This window comes from Hemitrygon akajei, chromosome 10 (assembly GCF_048418815.1).
Source record: "Hemitrygon akajei chromosome 10, sHemAka1.3, whole genome shotgun sequence".
In the NCBI taxonomy this organism is placed as follows: domain Eukaryota; kingdom Metazoa; phylum Chordata; class Chondrichthyes; order Myliobatiformes; family Dasyatidae; genus Hemitrygon; species Hemitrygon akajei.
In genome coordinates this window covers 79,081,516-79,096,358 of record NC_133133.1, presented here as the reverse complement: position 1 = coordinate 79,096,358, position 14,843 = coordinate 79,081,516, and the positions used below count along the sequence as shown (strand labels likewise).

The window sequence follows — 14,843 nt, the reverse complement described above, 5'->3', positions numbered from 1 at the left end:
AAATTCCTCATGAGGACTCAGTCTCCTGGCAGGAGATGGGAGAACCTCACCATCTGATCATACCTCCTCTTATTTCAACGATTCTGCTTGGCAGCCGCGATCCCAACTAATTCATAAGCCCTTTTCAGCTCTCTTCTCATGTCAGACACATACTTCAGATAAGTTTTCTGTGGTAAGTCACCCTCGCCAGCTCCTAAACAAAGGTCAGTGGACAACTTCACCTCGCGCCCATCAGATAGTACAGCGAGTGCCCAGTAACTTCATTTTGGGTACAGTTGTAACTGTGGACCAGATGTCTAATATGTTGACTCCACCCGCTCCTCTTGCTGATCTCCAAGGCCCTGAGGATGTCTAGCAAGGTTCGATTAAACCTCTCAGGCAGGGATCACCCTGCAGATGTTAGGGCGTGGTCCTCGACTTCTCTACTCCAAGCATGCTCAGTAACACATGGACGAGTCTCCTCTCAAAATCCCATCCCTGATCACTATGTATGCTCCTGAGAAGGGCATAGTAAGTGAAATACTTCTCCCATAACACTTTCGCTACCGTGGATACCCTCTGATCTTTGGTAGGGAAAGCCTGCGCGTATCTGATGTGATGGTCCATGATGACTAAGGCATTTGTCGTATTGCTTGCATCGGTTCTATTGACAAGAGTTTCATACACACCAGGTCCAGGGGCCTCGCACTCTGCAAGTGGGAAAAGGGAGTTGCCCGCGTAGGCAGCGTCTTCTGCGGGATGCATCACATGCACGACTTGCAGTATTCTTCGAACTCTGATTTCATCCGGGGCCAGTAAAACCGGTCTCTGAGCAATCCATAGGTCTTTTCCACCCCCAAATGTCCAGAATCATCATGCAGTGACTTCAACGCAATCCTCCGATACTTCTCAGGCAGAAATAGATGGCAACGCCCAGGTTGGTCCAGGGCTGACGTCACCCCGTGTTGAGTATGGCTTTAGCATAAATACACTCTATCTTTAATGACACACTGGAGCATGGTCCTACTAAGCCTTCAGGAATTGGACCTTTCTCTTTCAGGGGTTCCTTGGTACATTGCTGGGAACGTGTTCCCCCAGAGACACCAGGCTGATCCCTCACTGAGTCTCCTCTAAGTTTTCCCAATGACTCTCTCTGCTGTGGTACCCGGGGGCTCACTCTCCTTTTGGCGTGACACCTGCTTCCAGCAGCCCTCTTCATTGTTCGTCCCCTTAGGGAATCCTCCCCCCCCCCCATCAGCTCCATTACATGGAAGGGTCACACCCACTGATAATAGCCGAAACATCTCCGTTCTCAACTCTGCCACAATCTCCTCTACCACTCCCCGGGGTAGGCTATCCGTGGTCATTTCACTGCAAGGGACTGCTACTGAGGACTGTACCCTGCTGACGGAGGCCTACCGCACCTCCGAAGCATTCTCCTCTTCCCGGACCTCTCTGACCAGCTCAACAAAAGATGGATGGGGGCGCTTCTTGCGAGACTGTCGGAGACCACAAGCAATCAGGTCCTGGGGCTGGGCGCCCCTGGTTATCTGGTCCATTCTTAACTGATCCACATCAGCCGCCTGAATGACCCCTCTGTGCTGCAAGCAAATTAGCTGCCTCTCTAACTGAAAAATATAAGCAGAAAGCTTCTCCCCCTTCTCCTGACGCATAACGCATATTCTGAAACCCCACCATGAGCTCCATGGGGCTTGCTGTGGGGTCAAAAGCATTGTCCAATGCTTGCAGATAATTTGACAGCTGTCAGCACGGGAGACTGCAACCTGACAGCTCTCACAACTTCAGCGGACCGCCCATTCAAACTTTCAACCAATCTCTGCTGCTTTAGAGCAGAGATTGTCATCAGAGCACTGTCACTCATTCAACAACTGAGAGTCTGCTCCGCCCAAGTCTCATACTTGTCTTCCCCTTCAAGGGCTAGACATTATTACAGAGAATAGCCGGTATCTACCATAGCAGCGACTTTGAACCTGGGCATTTTTCTATTTATTCACCACAGAGGTAAGGGCGGATACTAACTCAGAATTCTCACTCTTCACTGGGGGGCATGGACTTATTAGCCTTTCCGAATCCGTCCACTCCTTCCCACTCTTGAGAAACGATAGAACCCTGTCTCTGAAATCTCCATCCCCAACTACGGGCAACTCGACCGCGACCTTCTCCTCCTCCCAGACAGTATGGACAGGCCATGGCCCCGCCTCACCTGGGGCACCGATTGACACTGGCAGTCCCACCGCCGTTACGCCAGCGCTAGTCTGAACTAAAATCAGGTCTGAATCCGACATTTTATCAAAACTCCGCACTACAATTTTAACTTAGCCAATAGTTTTAACTGCACTCAAAAATCGAATTAATAATTCATCCGGGGCACGAATATCCATCCTTCTCAACACACACGCATTACCGGTAACCCCACGGAGGCGCACCCGGCAGCATCCATACCAGCACAGATTTAAACACACAACCCACTGGTTCAATGCTCAGGGAAATCACACAGCATCCAACGGAATCAATCCCGAACGTAGCCCTCATAATTGTGACCCTCAGGTCGTCAGGTTCGACTAGCCCGTGGTTGTCTAGGGGAAAACAGCCTCTGGCCCCGCCAAACTGACAAATCGCGTTTGTGTGGACGCTATGTGATGTATTGCCCAGTTACAAACCCACACCGCAAAATATCAAACAGTACACAATATGAGATTAAACAATTGAGCTTTATAATTCTTAATTTGACTATATGGTTATTAAAGAAACAAAACAAGAAAAGGGTCAATTCTCATGAAACAGTCTATTGCGCAATGTTGGAGCTCACTGTTCGTCATTTGTTCCCATCGACCTCTTCCGAGCATTGCCAGCCCTCGGACCCTCGCTCTCAGTCCACTCTGTCCATTCGTGTCCTCTCTCTCCATCACTCCCTGACGAAAGACCATGAAATCTAGACTGCCAGACACACCAGAAAGAACAACATCCCCTCATTGGCTAACATGCCCCGTTATCTCCAGTCATAACCCAAACATTGATGCTACAGAGAAACCAATGCCTTAGCAGTGGAACCATGCACAGAAGCCATTACATTAGCCTTAGCAGTGAAACCTTACAGCGTGTTACATGTATTTACTCAGAAGACAGATACAGACTCTATAGAAATGAGGCTAAGTGGCATCAACTTCATGGACCCTATACAGATTATAGAGGAGGAGGTGTTTGCTGCACTGACGCAAATCAGGGCAGATAAATCCCCAAGGCCTGACAAGGATATCCTTCGGATCCTATGGGAATCATGTGCAGTATTTGCGGGCCGTAGCAGAGATGCTTAAAACATCCTTAGTGACAGGAGTGGTACCGGAGGATTGGAGGATAGCCAATGTTGTTCTGCTCTTTAAGAAAGGCTCTAAACATAAACCAGGAAATTATGGGCTAGTGAGTCTGACATCAGTTATGGAAAAGTTATTGGAAGGTGTTCCATGGGACCAGATATAGAAGCGTTTGAATAGACATAGACTGATTAGGGATAGTTGGCATGGTTTTGTGCGTGGTAGATCATGTTTAATCAATCTTATAGAATTTATTCAGGAAGTTACCAGGAAAGTTGATGGAGGCAAGGATTTTGTCTACATAAGGCATTTGACAAGGTCCTGAATGAGAAGTTGGTTAAGAAGGTTCAGTCGACTGGCATTCAAGGTGTGGTAGTAAATTGGATTAGACATTGAATTTGTGGGAGAAGCCAGAGAGTGGTAATACATGGTTGCCTATTCTGATAGGATGCTGTGACCAGTGGTGTGCCACAGGATTGGTGCCGGATCCATTGTTGTTTGTCATTTATATCAATGTTCTAGATGATAATGTGGTTAACTGGATCAGCAAATATGCAAATGACACCAAGATTAGGGGTTTAGTGGACAGTGAGGAAGCCTATCAAGGTTTGCAGAGTGATCTGGATCAGCTGTAAAAATGGTCTGAACAAATGGCAGATGGAAGTTAATGCAGACAAGTGCCAGGTGTTGCAGTTCAATAGGACTAACCAGGGTAGGTCTTACACAGTGAATGGTCGGGCACTGAGGGGTTTGGTAGAACAAATTTCTCTGGGGATACAGGTCCATAACTCATTGAAAGTGGCATCACTGATAGATAGGATCATAACAGCATCATAAAGAAAAGCTTTTGACACATTGGCCTCCATAAATCCAGACATTAGTGAAGCCCATTTTGGAGTATTGTGTGCAGTTTCCATCACGTTCCTACAGGAAAGATGTAAATAAGTTTGAAATAGTATCAAGAAAATTTACAAGGTCGTTGCTGGGTATTGAGGACATGAGTTATAAGGAAAGATTGAATAGGTTAGGACCTCATTTCTTAGAAATAGAAGATTGAGAGGAGATTTTGATAGCGGCATACAAAATTATGTAGGGTATAGATAGGTTAAATGCAAGCAGACTTTTTCCCCTGAGCTTGGGTGGACAACAATAGAGGTCATGGGTTCAGGGTGAATGGTGAAAATTTTAAGCTGAACATGAGGGAAAGTTCTTCACTCACAGGGTTGTGAGAGTGTGGAATGAGCTGTCAGCACTGGTGGTGCATACAAGATCGATTTCAATGTTTAACAGAAGTTTAGAGAGGTACATGGATAGTAGGGGTATGGAGGACTATAGTCCTAGTGCAGGGTGGTGGGAGTAGGAAGTTTAAATAGTTTCAGCATGAACTAGATGGGCCAAAGGGTCTGTTTCTGCGCTGCACTTTTTATGACTTTCTGGCTACAAAGGATCACAGTAAGTTTAATGGAATTCATATTTTAATATGTTAATTTTACTTGAGTACCTTGGTTAGTTATTAAGTATTTTTTCACCTGTACAATTTTAATAGTTTCCTGATTTTTAATAGTTCTAGTATGTTTGGCAGCACAGTAGCATAATGTTTTACACTGCCAGTGATCGGAAAGTTGGTGTTCAATTCCTGTCACTGTCTATCAGGAGTTTGTGTGTACTCCCCGTGATTGTGTGCATTTCCTCTGGATACCCTGGTCTACTCCCATATGTACAGTTTAGGGTTAGTGAGTTGTGGCTACACTATGTTGGCACTGGAATCACTGTGACAACTGTGGGCTGTCCCCAGAACATCCTCGGATGGCGTTGGATGTTGATACAATGTCTTTTAGGATTCAATGTTTCGATATACAGCTGATCTTTTATCAATCTTTTTCAAATTTTAAAATTTCTTTAAGATGATTGTGATTGAGTGGTCTGGAAGATATCAGCTATGTCCGTTACTCTGAATTCTAGAGGTGAGGTGTTTACATCTGGCAGATACCATTACGCATTTATATTCTCATTGAACTGCACACCCCAGCAGTATGAAGTACAAAGTGTATCACTGGCCATTATTTCAACAAGATTATTCATTGTCACATTGGTACTACACCCCTCTCCTATCCTCACATTGTGTCGTCCAAAACCTGGTTCTCCACAGGCAACACTGACGATCCTTTATCAATGTCAATTGGAAGCAAGAAGTGCTGATGGAAACAATATAATTTCTGGACTGCGAGTAATCAGTTGGTTGTCTGATGGTCAACATGGACATGGGAGGCCAAAGAGCCTGTTTCCACGTCAGATCTCTCTGTGACTCTTGAAGTGTTCCTGTTAATGGATAAGCTGCAATCCATGAACCAGAAGTGAAATGTACAAAAAGAATATTAAAATACAATTGGTTTTCAGTGCGCGGCAACAGTGTTTTTGCTTCTGACTTTTTCCACCGATCTTCTCCTCATTTCTCTCATGTTTTCTGCTCATTGTAGTGTTTCTACTTCTTCCAAATGTGCCAGTAATGTCTGGAATCATTTTTCTGTCTCGTTCTAATTTGTACATTTCTGGTTCTCCCAGCTCTTCCTCCTGCATCACACAATTTCTCTTACAGTAACAGCAGTTCAATTCCTGGTTCAATCTAACATTCAACTGATCCATCAGACATCTCCCCATGGGTCACATCCTGGTCCCTGCATTGAACTATCTTTCCTCACTATACAAATACTCAGAAATCTTTGGTTCAGTCCCTTCCTATCTTCATCCATGACACTTCACATGCTCTCAAACAACACAGTCACTAAGATCCCTGCCTCGATCACCTCATTTTCACTATGGATATCCAGTCCCTGTACAGTTCTCTCCCTCATCATGAAGGATGTCAACCTTTCTGCTTCTTCCTGAACAACAGACCTGAACAGTTCTGCTCCACCACCACCTTCCTCTCTTTGGCAGAACTGGTTCTCCTTTGGCTTCTCCCACTTTCTCCAATCCCAAGGTGTTCCCATGGGCCTCTGTGACAACCCCAGCTATATCTGACTTTTCGTTGACTACAATCCTGCACTGGTAACCCTCCCCAACTCTTTCTGTGCTTCATCGATGACTGCATTGGTATTGCTTCCTGCACCTATGCTGAGCACATCTGTTTCATCAACTTTGCCCCTAACTTCCACCCTTCTGTCAAATTCACTTGGTCCTTCCTTGACACCTCTTTCGTCCTTAATTTCTCTGTCTCCATTTCTGGAGACTGTCAATCTACAGATATATTTTATAAACCTAGTGACTCTTCCAGCTATCTTGACTATACTGCACTTTTCCCATTGAGTTCCCCTTGTCCTTACCTATCACCCCACAGGCCTCTGTATCCAGCATATCATTCTCTGTAACATTCACCATTTTCAATGGGTTCCTACCACTAAGCACATCTTTTTATTCCACTAGAACCCATCCCATCCTGCCCATAAAGATTGGTCTCTACATGACTCCCTTGTCCACTCATCCCTCTCTACTGATCTCCCTGCTAAAACTTATCCCTGCAATAGGTGTGCTAAACCTGCCCCTACACCTCCTCCCTCATCACCATTCAGGGAGAAGCAGTCCTTCCAGGTGACGCAACAGTTCACCTGCGAGTCTGTCAGTGTCATCTGCTCTATCCAGTGCTCACAGTGTGGCCTCTTGTACATCAGAGAGACCTCATGTAGAATGGGAACTGCTTCATTGAGGGCCTTTGTTCTGCCTATCACTAAAGGTGGGATTTATCCATGACTGCCTATTTCAATTCAACTTCCCATTCCCATTCCGAAATACCTGTCCATGGCCTCCTCTGGTGCCATGATGAGGCCACACTCAGTTTGGAGGACCAACACTGTATTTGTCTTGTAACTCCAAATCATAAAACTAATCAAAAGAAAAACATGGGGAGATTGGGACAAATGTGTACTCTTCGTTTTTATAATTATCGAGGCATGCATTTGTGATGTGATGACATATGACATTAAGCACTATTTCATATAACCATATATTATTAAATAAAATGAACAATGTTTAATCAAACAATATATTTGCCATTTCACCCACCCTACTCCTCAGCCACTCACATAATACACATATCCATGTACCATTTACTACATAATACATCTGCTATTTAGACATCCACAGAATAGCTGGTGAGTTGTTGGTTGTGGAGTGTGTTGCATTACAACATGCAAGAAGGAAATTGGTAAGTTTTTGATTCTAGTTACAAAGTGCATTTATTATCAAAGAATGTATGAATCATGCAATCTTGAGATTTGTTTGTTTACAAGCAACTACAAAGCAGGAAACCCAAAGGAAACCAATGAAATGAAAATCAAATAAAGACCAACACCCGATGCGCAGAGAGAGGGAGAAAGAAACACAAATCATGTGAACATTAGAACTGAGCAACAACATTCTGAACTGAAGTGAGTCCTTCGCTCCAAACCCCAGAGCAGCCCGCAGTAGGCCCAAAGCCTCAGTATCAGTTTATTATATTAGCAGGTATGGATTACAGCACCAGGGCAGTCTTCATAACCTCAGCACCATGGAGAGGAGTGGACATCACAGGAGAGCGAGCGATATCAGCTCTTGCCTCCAATCCTGACACTCTGTCTTTCTAGTATATCTGAACCAGTGTTTAAATTGGCTGAACAGTGTACAGTATCATACCTCGCAGACTAGGACCCAGGCAAATCTGCAGTGAAAGTCTCCGAGCCTAGACCATGCTGCCTAGTGACTCACTCCATGCCCAGATTTCACTTTCCAGCCTAAAGCCACTGTCGATTTCTCCAAATTGGCTTGGTGCCCAGAGCAATCCAACCTCGCACGTCAACCAGTTGCCTGGGCGTCAAAACTCCTCTGCCTTAACCTCTCCTCTCCAAATGCCTCACTACATTGCCTAAATCCTGCAAAGTACCATTATGGTTCATCCCGTGAATTTGCTTTGCCTTGCTTGCCTCTTCATTGTTTGCAGTGGAAATTTACACAGATTGCTTCAGAAAAGGGGTAATTAGCTAAGTTTTTAGTCAAATTCCTTGCCTTTTGACCGACCAGTGAGCTACCGCACACTTCGGTAGCAGATTCAGTGTTAGAATGGTGTGTTCTGCTGACATTGATCGCAGTGCAGTCTTTAGACTCGGGACAAACCTCTCCACTAAACCATTTGTAGCTGGGTGGTGCAGTAGAGATGTGCTTTGTCTTAATGAAGAGGAATGTCCACTTATGCAAATTTTTTTTAGGTAATTCCTTTTCCAAGTGTAAATGGGGCAATCCATCAGCATTTCTGTGATTTATCATCCTCTTGAATTCAATCTTGTAATTGAGTCCTCCAAGAATCAAATCCCTTCTTTGCATTTGTGCTGCTGAGGTTAGTGGAATGCCATTCTGTGGATTGAAAATGCACACCAGTGGTTGATAATCAGTAACGACGGTAAACTCTCTGCCTTACAAATAGTGGTTGCACCATTTTACTCCCCAAACCAGACTCAATGCCTCTCTGTCAATCTGTGCATTATTTTCTCTGCAGTGGTCATGGAACATGACACAAAGGCTACAGAGCGTTCACTTCCATCACTCATAACAGTTGACATGACTGCATCTGTACCACAAGACAAGGCATTACAGGAAAGCTTCACTGGAAGAGGTGGATCATAGTGTGTGAGTAGAGTCTGACATCACCATCTGTTGGTTGCCCTCTGTGAAGCCCAAAGCTGAAATGCTTCCCCTCAGAAAGGATTGCAAACATATCCTCTGCCCTGTGCAGAGGGCATTGATCTACTTTCAGCACTGGGTTGGTGGTGACCTTAACATCACCACAGATTCTACCAGACCCATTCTTCTTGGCTACTGGAACTACTGCTATTACCCATGGGCTCCATTCAACCTTGAAAATACTTACATAGTCTCCAGCCTATCTAGTTCACTGGACTTTTTATCATGGACAGTATAAGGAACTCGGTGGGCTTTGTAACATTTTGGTGTGGCATAACACTATTTTACTGTTGATATGTCTGAGTTTTCCAATGCCATCTTTGAACACTGCTGTGGCTTTATCCAGAATCGTTCTCAAGTCATTTTCTGTTGACTCTATGGCAGAGGATGTGGCATGTAAATGGAGGATATATCTCCAGTCCAGTTGTCGTTGTCTCAGCCACTCACATCCTCACAATGCTGGTCCCGCTGTTTTCACCACATACAAACTCAATGTGTCCTGTTGGTTGTTGCATCTCACTGTTACAAATGTCACTCCCACTGGAGTATCTTTCTACAGTATACGTTCTTAGTTGGCTGTCTGCAGGCTTCAGTTCAGTGCTGAGATAACTTTCAATCTGATTTTGTGAAATGACTGAAACAGCTGAGCCATTGTGCAATTCCATTTTAATTAATTTTCCATTTGTTTCTGTGAGTCATTGCCACAACAGTTTGATTGGTCAGGCTGGTTTCTGTTCAGACATTGCAATTTTGTTCACGCTCACTTTCATTCCTGACTGAAACTCAATTGTCTCTGTCTGCTGTTGTGTCTCAGGCTGCTGTTTCATTTTGATTTAGTGATTTCAACAGCTCTTTTAAATGTGAGTTGTGCTTCAGTTAGGAGATATTCTTTAATGATTTCCTGAAATGCTTTTCCACTACCTTTTTAATGATGTCACAATCAGATCTTTACAGATATTGAAGGGAAAACACAGCCACTAGTTTGTACAAAGCAATATTGCAAACACTGTGACCTTATAATGTCCAAACAGTCTGACACAGGCTATTGATTGATGGGTGAGCATCATACAGACACCTGGAGATAACTTCTCAGCTCCTCTTCAAATTAGGATCACATGTCATTTATGTCCACATGTTTCATGTCTTTAGCAGAGTCGCACTCCCTCGGTCAGGCACAAGTGTTCCACAGAAATATTTAAGCAATATTTCAGAAAGGAAAGCAACAAAGGGGAAAGTTTTCATGTGAAATTACGGCATGGTTTAGAGACAGGCCTCTTAAATATGTTAGCCACAGCAAACCATTAGTTCACTGTATAGATGTTTGTGCTGACCAGTTAATTGATGTCAAATACAATCTTCATAATCGTCTCTGTGTTCTCTGTAAGATCCTTCAATGCATTAGTCAGTAGATTGTAGGTCATGAGAAATGATGATCCTGCTCCAAAAATGGAACCAAGGACAGGGATGGAGTAAAGACCAACTTCCAAATTTGAAACGACTGTAATTGTAATACTCCAACCCAACCTTATAAATGTATCTACATCTATTTTCCCCAGCAGGGGAACTTTAACTTTGGCCTTAAGCTCTTCCACAGGTATATTTGTGATGTTGGCCAGTCTTTGAAGAGAAGCTTCATCCAGACCCAGACATTTACGGAAATGGATTATTGCCACAATCAGTATGCCTATATCACAAGCAGCAGAGAGACCAGGAACAGGGACTGCTCCCACAGCTCCAGAAAGTGTTGCCAACATCCAGATACGTTTCTGCAGTATTTTCTTTTTCTTTTGAATAATCTCTACACTTCGGTTTGGATAGGCCATCACAAAGATACTTTTCTTTGCATTCGGCAGATCATCTTCAAGTGCTTCAGTTAACCGATTGAAATCATATCGATCCTGTTCAAAACTGGATATCATGAACACAGACGGGGTCAGAATCCCAGCTTCTCTAAAATTCTTACAGCAGCTATTCCGAATACATTCCAGTTCTCTTTCTTCATTAATTGCCAACCTCCCTTTTCTCATTGAATCAAAATCAGCATCAATCTTAGTGCGGACAAAATAGAACTTTTTCCCAAGCCGTTTAATCTCTCTTGCAAGTTTTACATAATTTTCTTTGAAACGACAAGCTGATATTATGATGAAGAAATCATATTTTTCAAATTTCATTTTCTTGAAATATGTACATGCTGGAAATTGTCTAGACCCTATCCCTGGCAAGTTCCAGTATTGGACTTTGGGGAAATTGGGATGTGGAAATCCAGTTGGCTCCATTGTAGGTCTGAAGATCCCAACTTCAGCTGCTCCTGGATCATCGCTCTGAAGTCCTCTCATGGCATTGATGAAGGTGGATTTTCCTGCACCTGCTTCTCCCATCACTGCGATGTTAAGCTCTGTCTGATCCAGTTCTTCTACCTTCCTCTTTAACAGACATTTAACATTTTCCATCCCACCTCTTTCAAAGGCAGACTTCAGTATGTTGAGCTCTTCCTTTGTGAAGAATGTGGCATTCTCAGCCTCAGCCACCTGTTGCCTGAAAGGAAACATGATCATTATCATTTCTAATTGTTAAAAACTGCCATTTCTTCAGAACCCCATTCTCTTGTCATCCATCTCATTTGGGAGAATTGGTAGTGACCAATTAACTCAAAAATCAGCAGCTCGTTCCCATGTGGGTGGTATTTGCAACATAGAGGCAAATCTACAGGATTACAAACAATGCCTCTAAATTTTATGTGGATAACACCATAGGTCAGGCTGCAAGCTGACTCTCCAGATCTATGAGTTTTGGAAACCTATCCATACAACTTCATGATATCAATGCAGAAGTCCTTACATGAGAGCTGCCAGTTCAACCAGTATCAACTCCATCATAAATGTCTCCCCTTTCTCCACAAGGTCCGATGACAGAGGTTAGCTAATAATTATACAAGATTCAATTCATTTCATAATGAAAACTAAACAATCCATGCCTGCTGTAACAAAGTGACCCAGGGTGGTTCAGTGGCACTGTACTGCAAGTGGTGCAGTGGACTGACACCACCAGTGACCTGGCTTCATCCTGGCCTCTCGTGCTGTCTGTGTGGAGCCTGCATGTTCTCCTGTGACTGAGTCAATTTCCCATGGGTGATCCTGCCACACTGTGTTAGTTGTTAGGTTAATGTACCCCTGTAAATTGCTTGTCATGCAGGTTGGGGTGGGAAAGTTGGAAACTTGATGTGTATATGAGAGAGGATTTGTTAGATGGAAATAAGCAGATGCATGGGAAAGGAGGGAATGCTCAGTGGGGGGGTGGATGGTGGCAACAGAGATGAGTCTGGGTATCATAAAGAAAAATAAAAAAGTACAAGTGATTTGAAAAGGTGAAAAAGCTGTAAAACATTCATGTTTGGGAGAAACAAAGACTAGTAACTTGTTTTTAACAAATGTACCAGGCTGTGACCATCTCTGAACAAGGAGAGTCTAACCACCTACTCTTGACACCAATACCACACAGACTTGTCACTGTGTGCCACATACACGTCCCCTACACTGTTTCTTCTTGGTTACTCTGACAGCAACTCACAACCCCCTGATCTCCACTAAAAAAACAGGGCACTACTGATCAGGGACAATATCACAGCTGCTCTCAGAGGGAGTGGATAATGGGCGGCTTATCCACTGAGCCCATAAGGGTAAAACTCAAGGTGCAATTATTCTGATCGGATTACATTATAGAGACCCCAGTAGTAACCAAGATATTGAGGAACAAACATGCAGGCAGATTGGGAAGATTGTCAAAAACAACAAGCTTCCTTTATTGGGAAACTGCAATTTCATCAAATTGGACTGGGGCCATCTTTGTGCAAGCGACTTAGACATGGCAGAATTGTCAGATTCATTAAAGACAGTTTCTGAAAATGATCTGTGGACAGTCCAACTAGAACAGGGGTCATTCCAGACCTGTTCCTGGGAAATGTGACTAGTCAGCTGACTGACAATTAAGTGGGGAGAAGTAAGAGGAGACGGATATTGCAATACCTTAAATTCTGATAGCTCTGAGTGAGTATAGACGTTACAGGAAAGCATTAAATTCTCAAAGTTTTAAGCAGCAATCAGGAATAGTTGTGGTTGAGAAAATCTGTTCTTTGTCAGGTGTTTAATGGCCAACTTCACAGAATATGGAACTGATTTGTTCTAGACAGATGGAAGGACGTGTGGCAGGTTAAGGGAGCATTGGAAAGAGATTATTAATTCAGTCAAGGTGGGAAGTAACTGTATGTACAGTTCAGGTAGTTAACATAATCAAACAGAGTCCTTGAGGGATGTAAAGAAGCCAGAGAAGAACTCAAAAGGGGAATTAGGTAACCCAGGAGGGGCAATGAAAATTCCTTGGCATGTTATATTAAAGGGAATCTCAGGGCATTCTATGCATACATCAAATGTAAGAGAATAACCAGGGATAGGGTAGGATCACTCAACAATAGATTAAACATATGCTTGGAGGTGGAGGATGTGGAGAAGTCCTAATGAGTACCAGACAAAATACTGGGCAAACTCAGCAGATCATGCATCTCTGTGCCTGACCTACTGAGATCCTACAGGGTTCTGTGCATTGATCCAACAAGGGGAATGTCATGGAGAACAATAAGAACAATGTGGAGCATGCTAATATGATGGGGCATTTGAAAATAAAGAAAAAGTTGATGTTGGATCCGTTGAAGAATGTTAAGGTGAAAGGGGTGGTGGTGGCAATAGATATGATTGAGGAGTTTAAGAGATTCTTTGATAAAGTATGTGTAATTGCAGGGAATGAAGAGATATGAACCATGTGCAGGCAGAGTAACTGGTTCAGTGAGGCATCGTTAGCTTAAATGGTGCAGCATAACATCTAAGCTGAGGGGCCTGTTCCCATGTTGAGACATTCTGTGTTCTGTGACAAGGAATTTGATGGAAGGGAACACCACCACCTACAGATTCCCCTCCATCATACACTGATATCATTGCTCCACACGGCCACTGGGTCTACACTCAGGAATTCCAGATCCAACCCCACAATGGGATCAGATTTATCAGGATGGCAGCTGATCAACAAAGCAGATCCCATGCACCAATGAGAATGCTGAGCACTCAGTGTGCAGTGCACTGGCAGGAGTTGCTGAGGTGGGGTTCATTGAAGAGACACACAGTGTGGCATGTTCTGACCTACCTGGAGCTTTTGCCTCCCATTTCTGACGGCTGTTTCTCACAGTGTGGCATGTTCTGACCTACCTGGAGCTTTTGCCTCCCATTTCTGATGGCTGTTTCTCACAGTGTGGCTTCTGTGACAATCCAGTAATCCCAGCACCAAACAGGGAGAGTGGTTGGGGGCTTGAGTCTCCTCTTCGTCTTCGTGTAGCTATCTCCTTGAAGAAAGTAAAAAGAGTGACTGACGGTTCTTTGTCTATCAAGATTATTTAAGGATGCTCAGCAAATCACCTTTAATCACTGGAGAATAATGCAAGAAACCAGTGCATAGAACAGTACAGCATAGAAACAGGGTCCTTGGCTCATATTGTTCCTGCTGACCATGATGCCAAAATAAACTCATCCCATCTACCTGCACGAGAGACATATCTCTGCATTCCCTGCATGTTCACGTGTCTGTCTCAATGTCTCTTAAATACTTCTGTTGTGTCTGCTTCCACCACCATCTGTGGCAGAAAGCTCCAGGCACTACCAGTCTCTGTGTAAAAATATTAACTTTAAACATGCCCTCTCACCTCATCTATGCCTAGTAGTGTTTGATATTTCAGGAAATTATCTCCTTTCAGGTCTCTCATTATTTTCTATGCTTCCAACA

At 43.7% G+C, this 14,843-nt stretch overlaps 1 protein-coding gene across 1 annotated transcript; it reads right to left on the bottom strand.

Moving 5' to 3' along the window:
• Positions 1 to 10,354: 10,354 nt before the first annotated feature.
• Positions 10,355 to 11,581, bottom strand: LOC140733995 (interferon-inducible GTPase 5-like). The gene has a single exon (XM_073057573.1). The coding sequence runs from the start codon at positions 11,579 to 11,581 to the stop codon at positions 10,355 to 10,357; it is 1,227 nt and encodes a 408-aa protein (XP_072913674.1).
• Positions 11,582 to 14,843: the final 3,262 nt, after the last annotated feature.

Excerpts from the sequence above, each read along its gene's own strand:
- LOC140733995 (XM_073057573.1), bottom strand. The coding sequence starts at position 11,581 with ATGATAATGATCATGTTTCCTTTCAGGCAACAGGTGGCTGAGGCTGAG.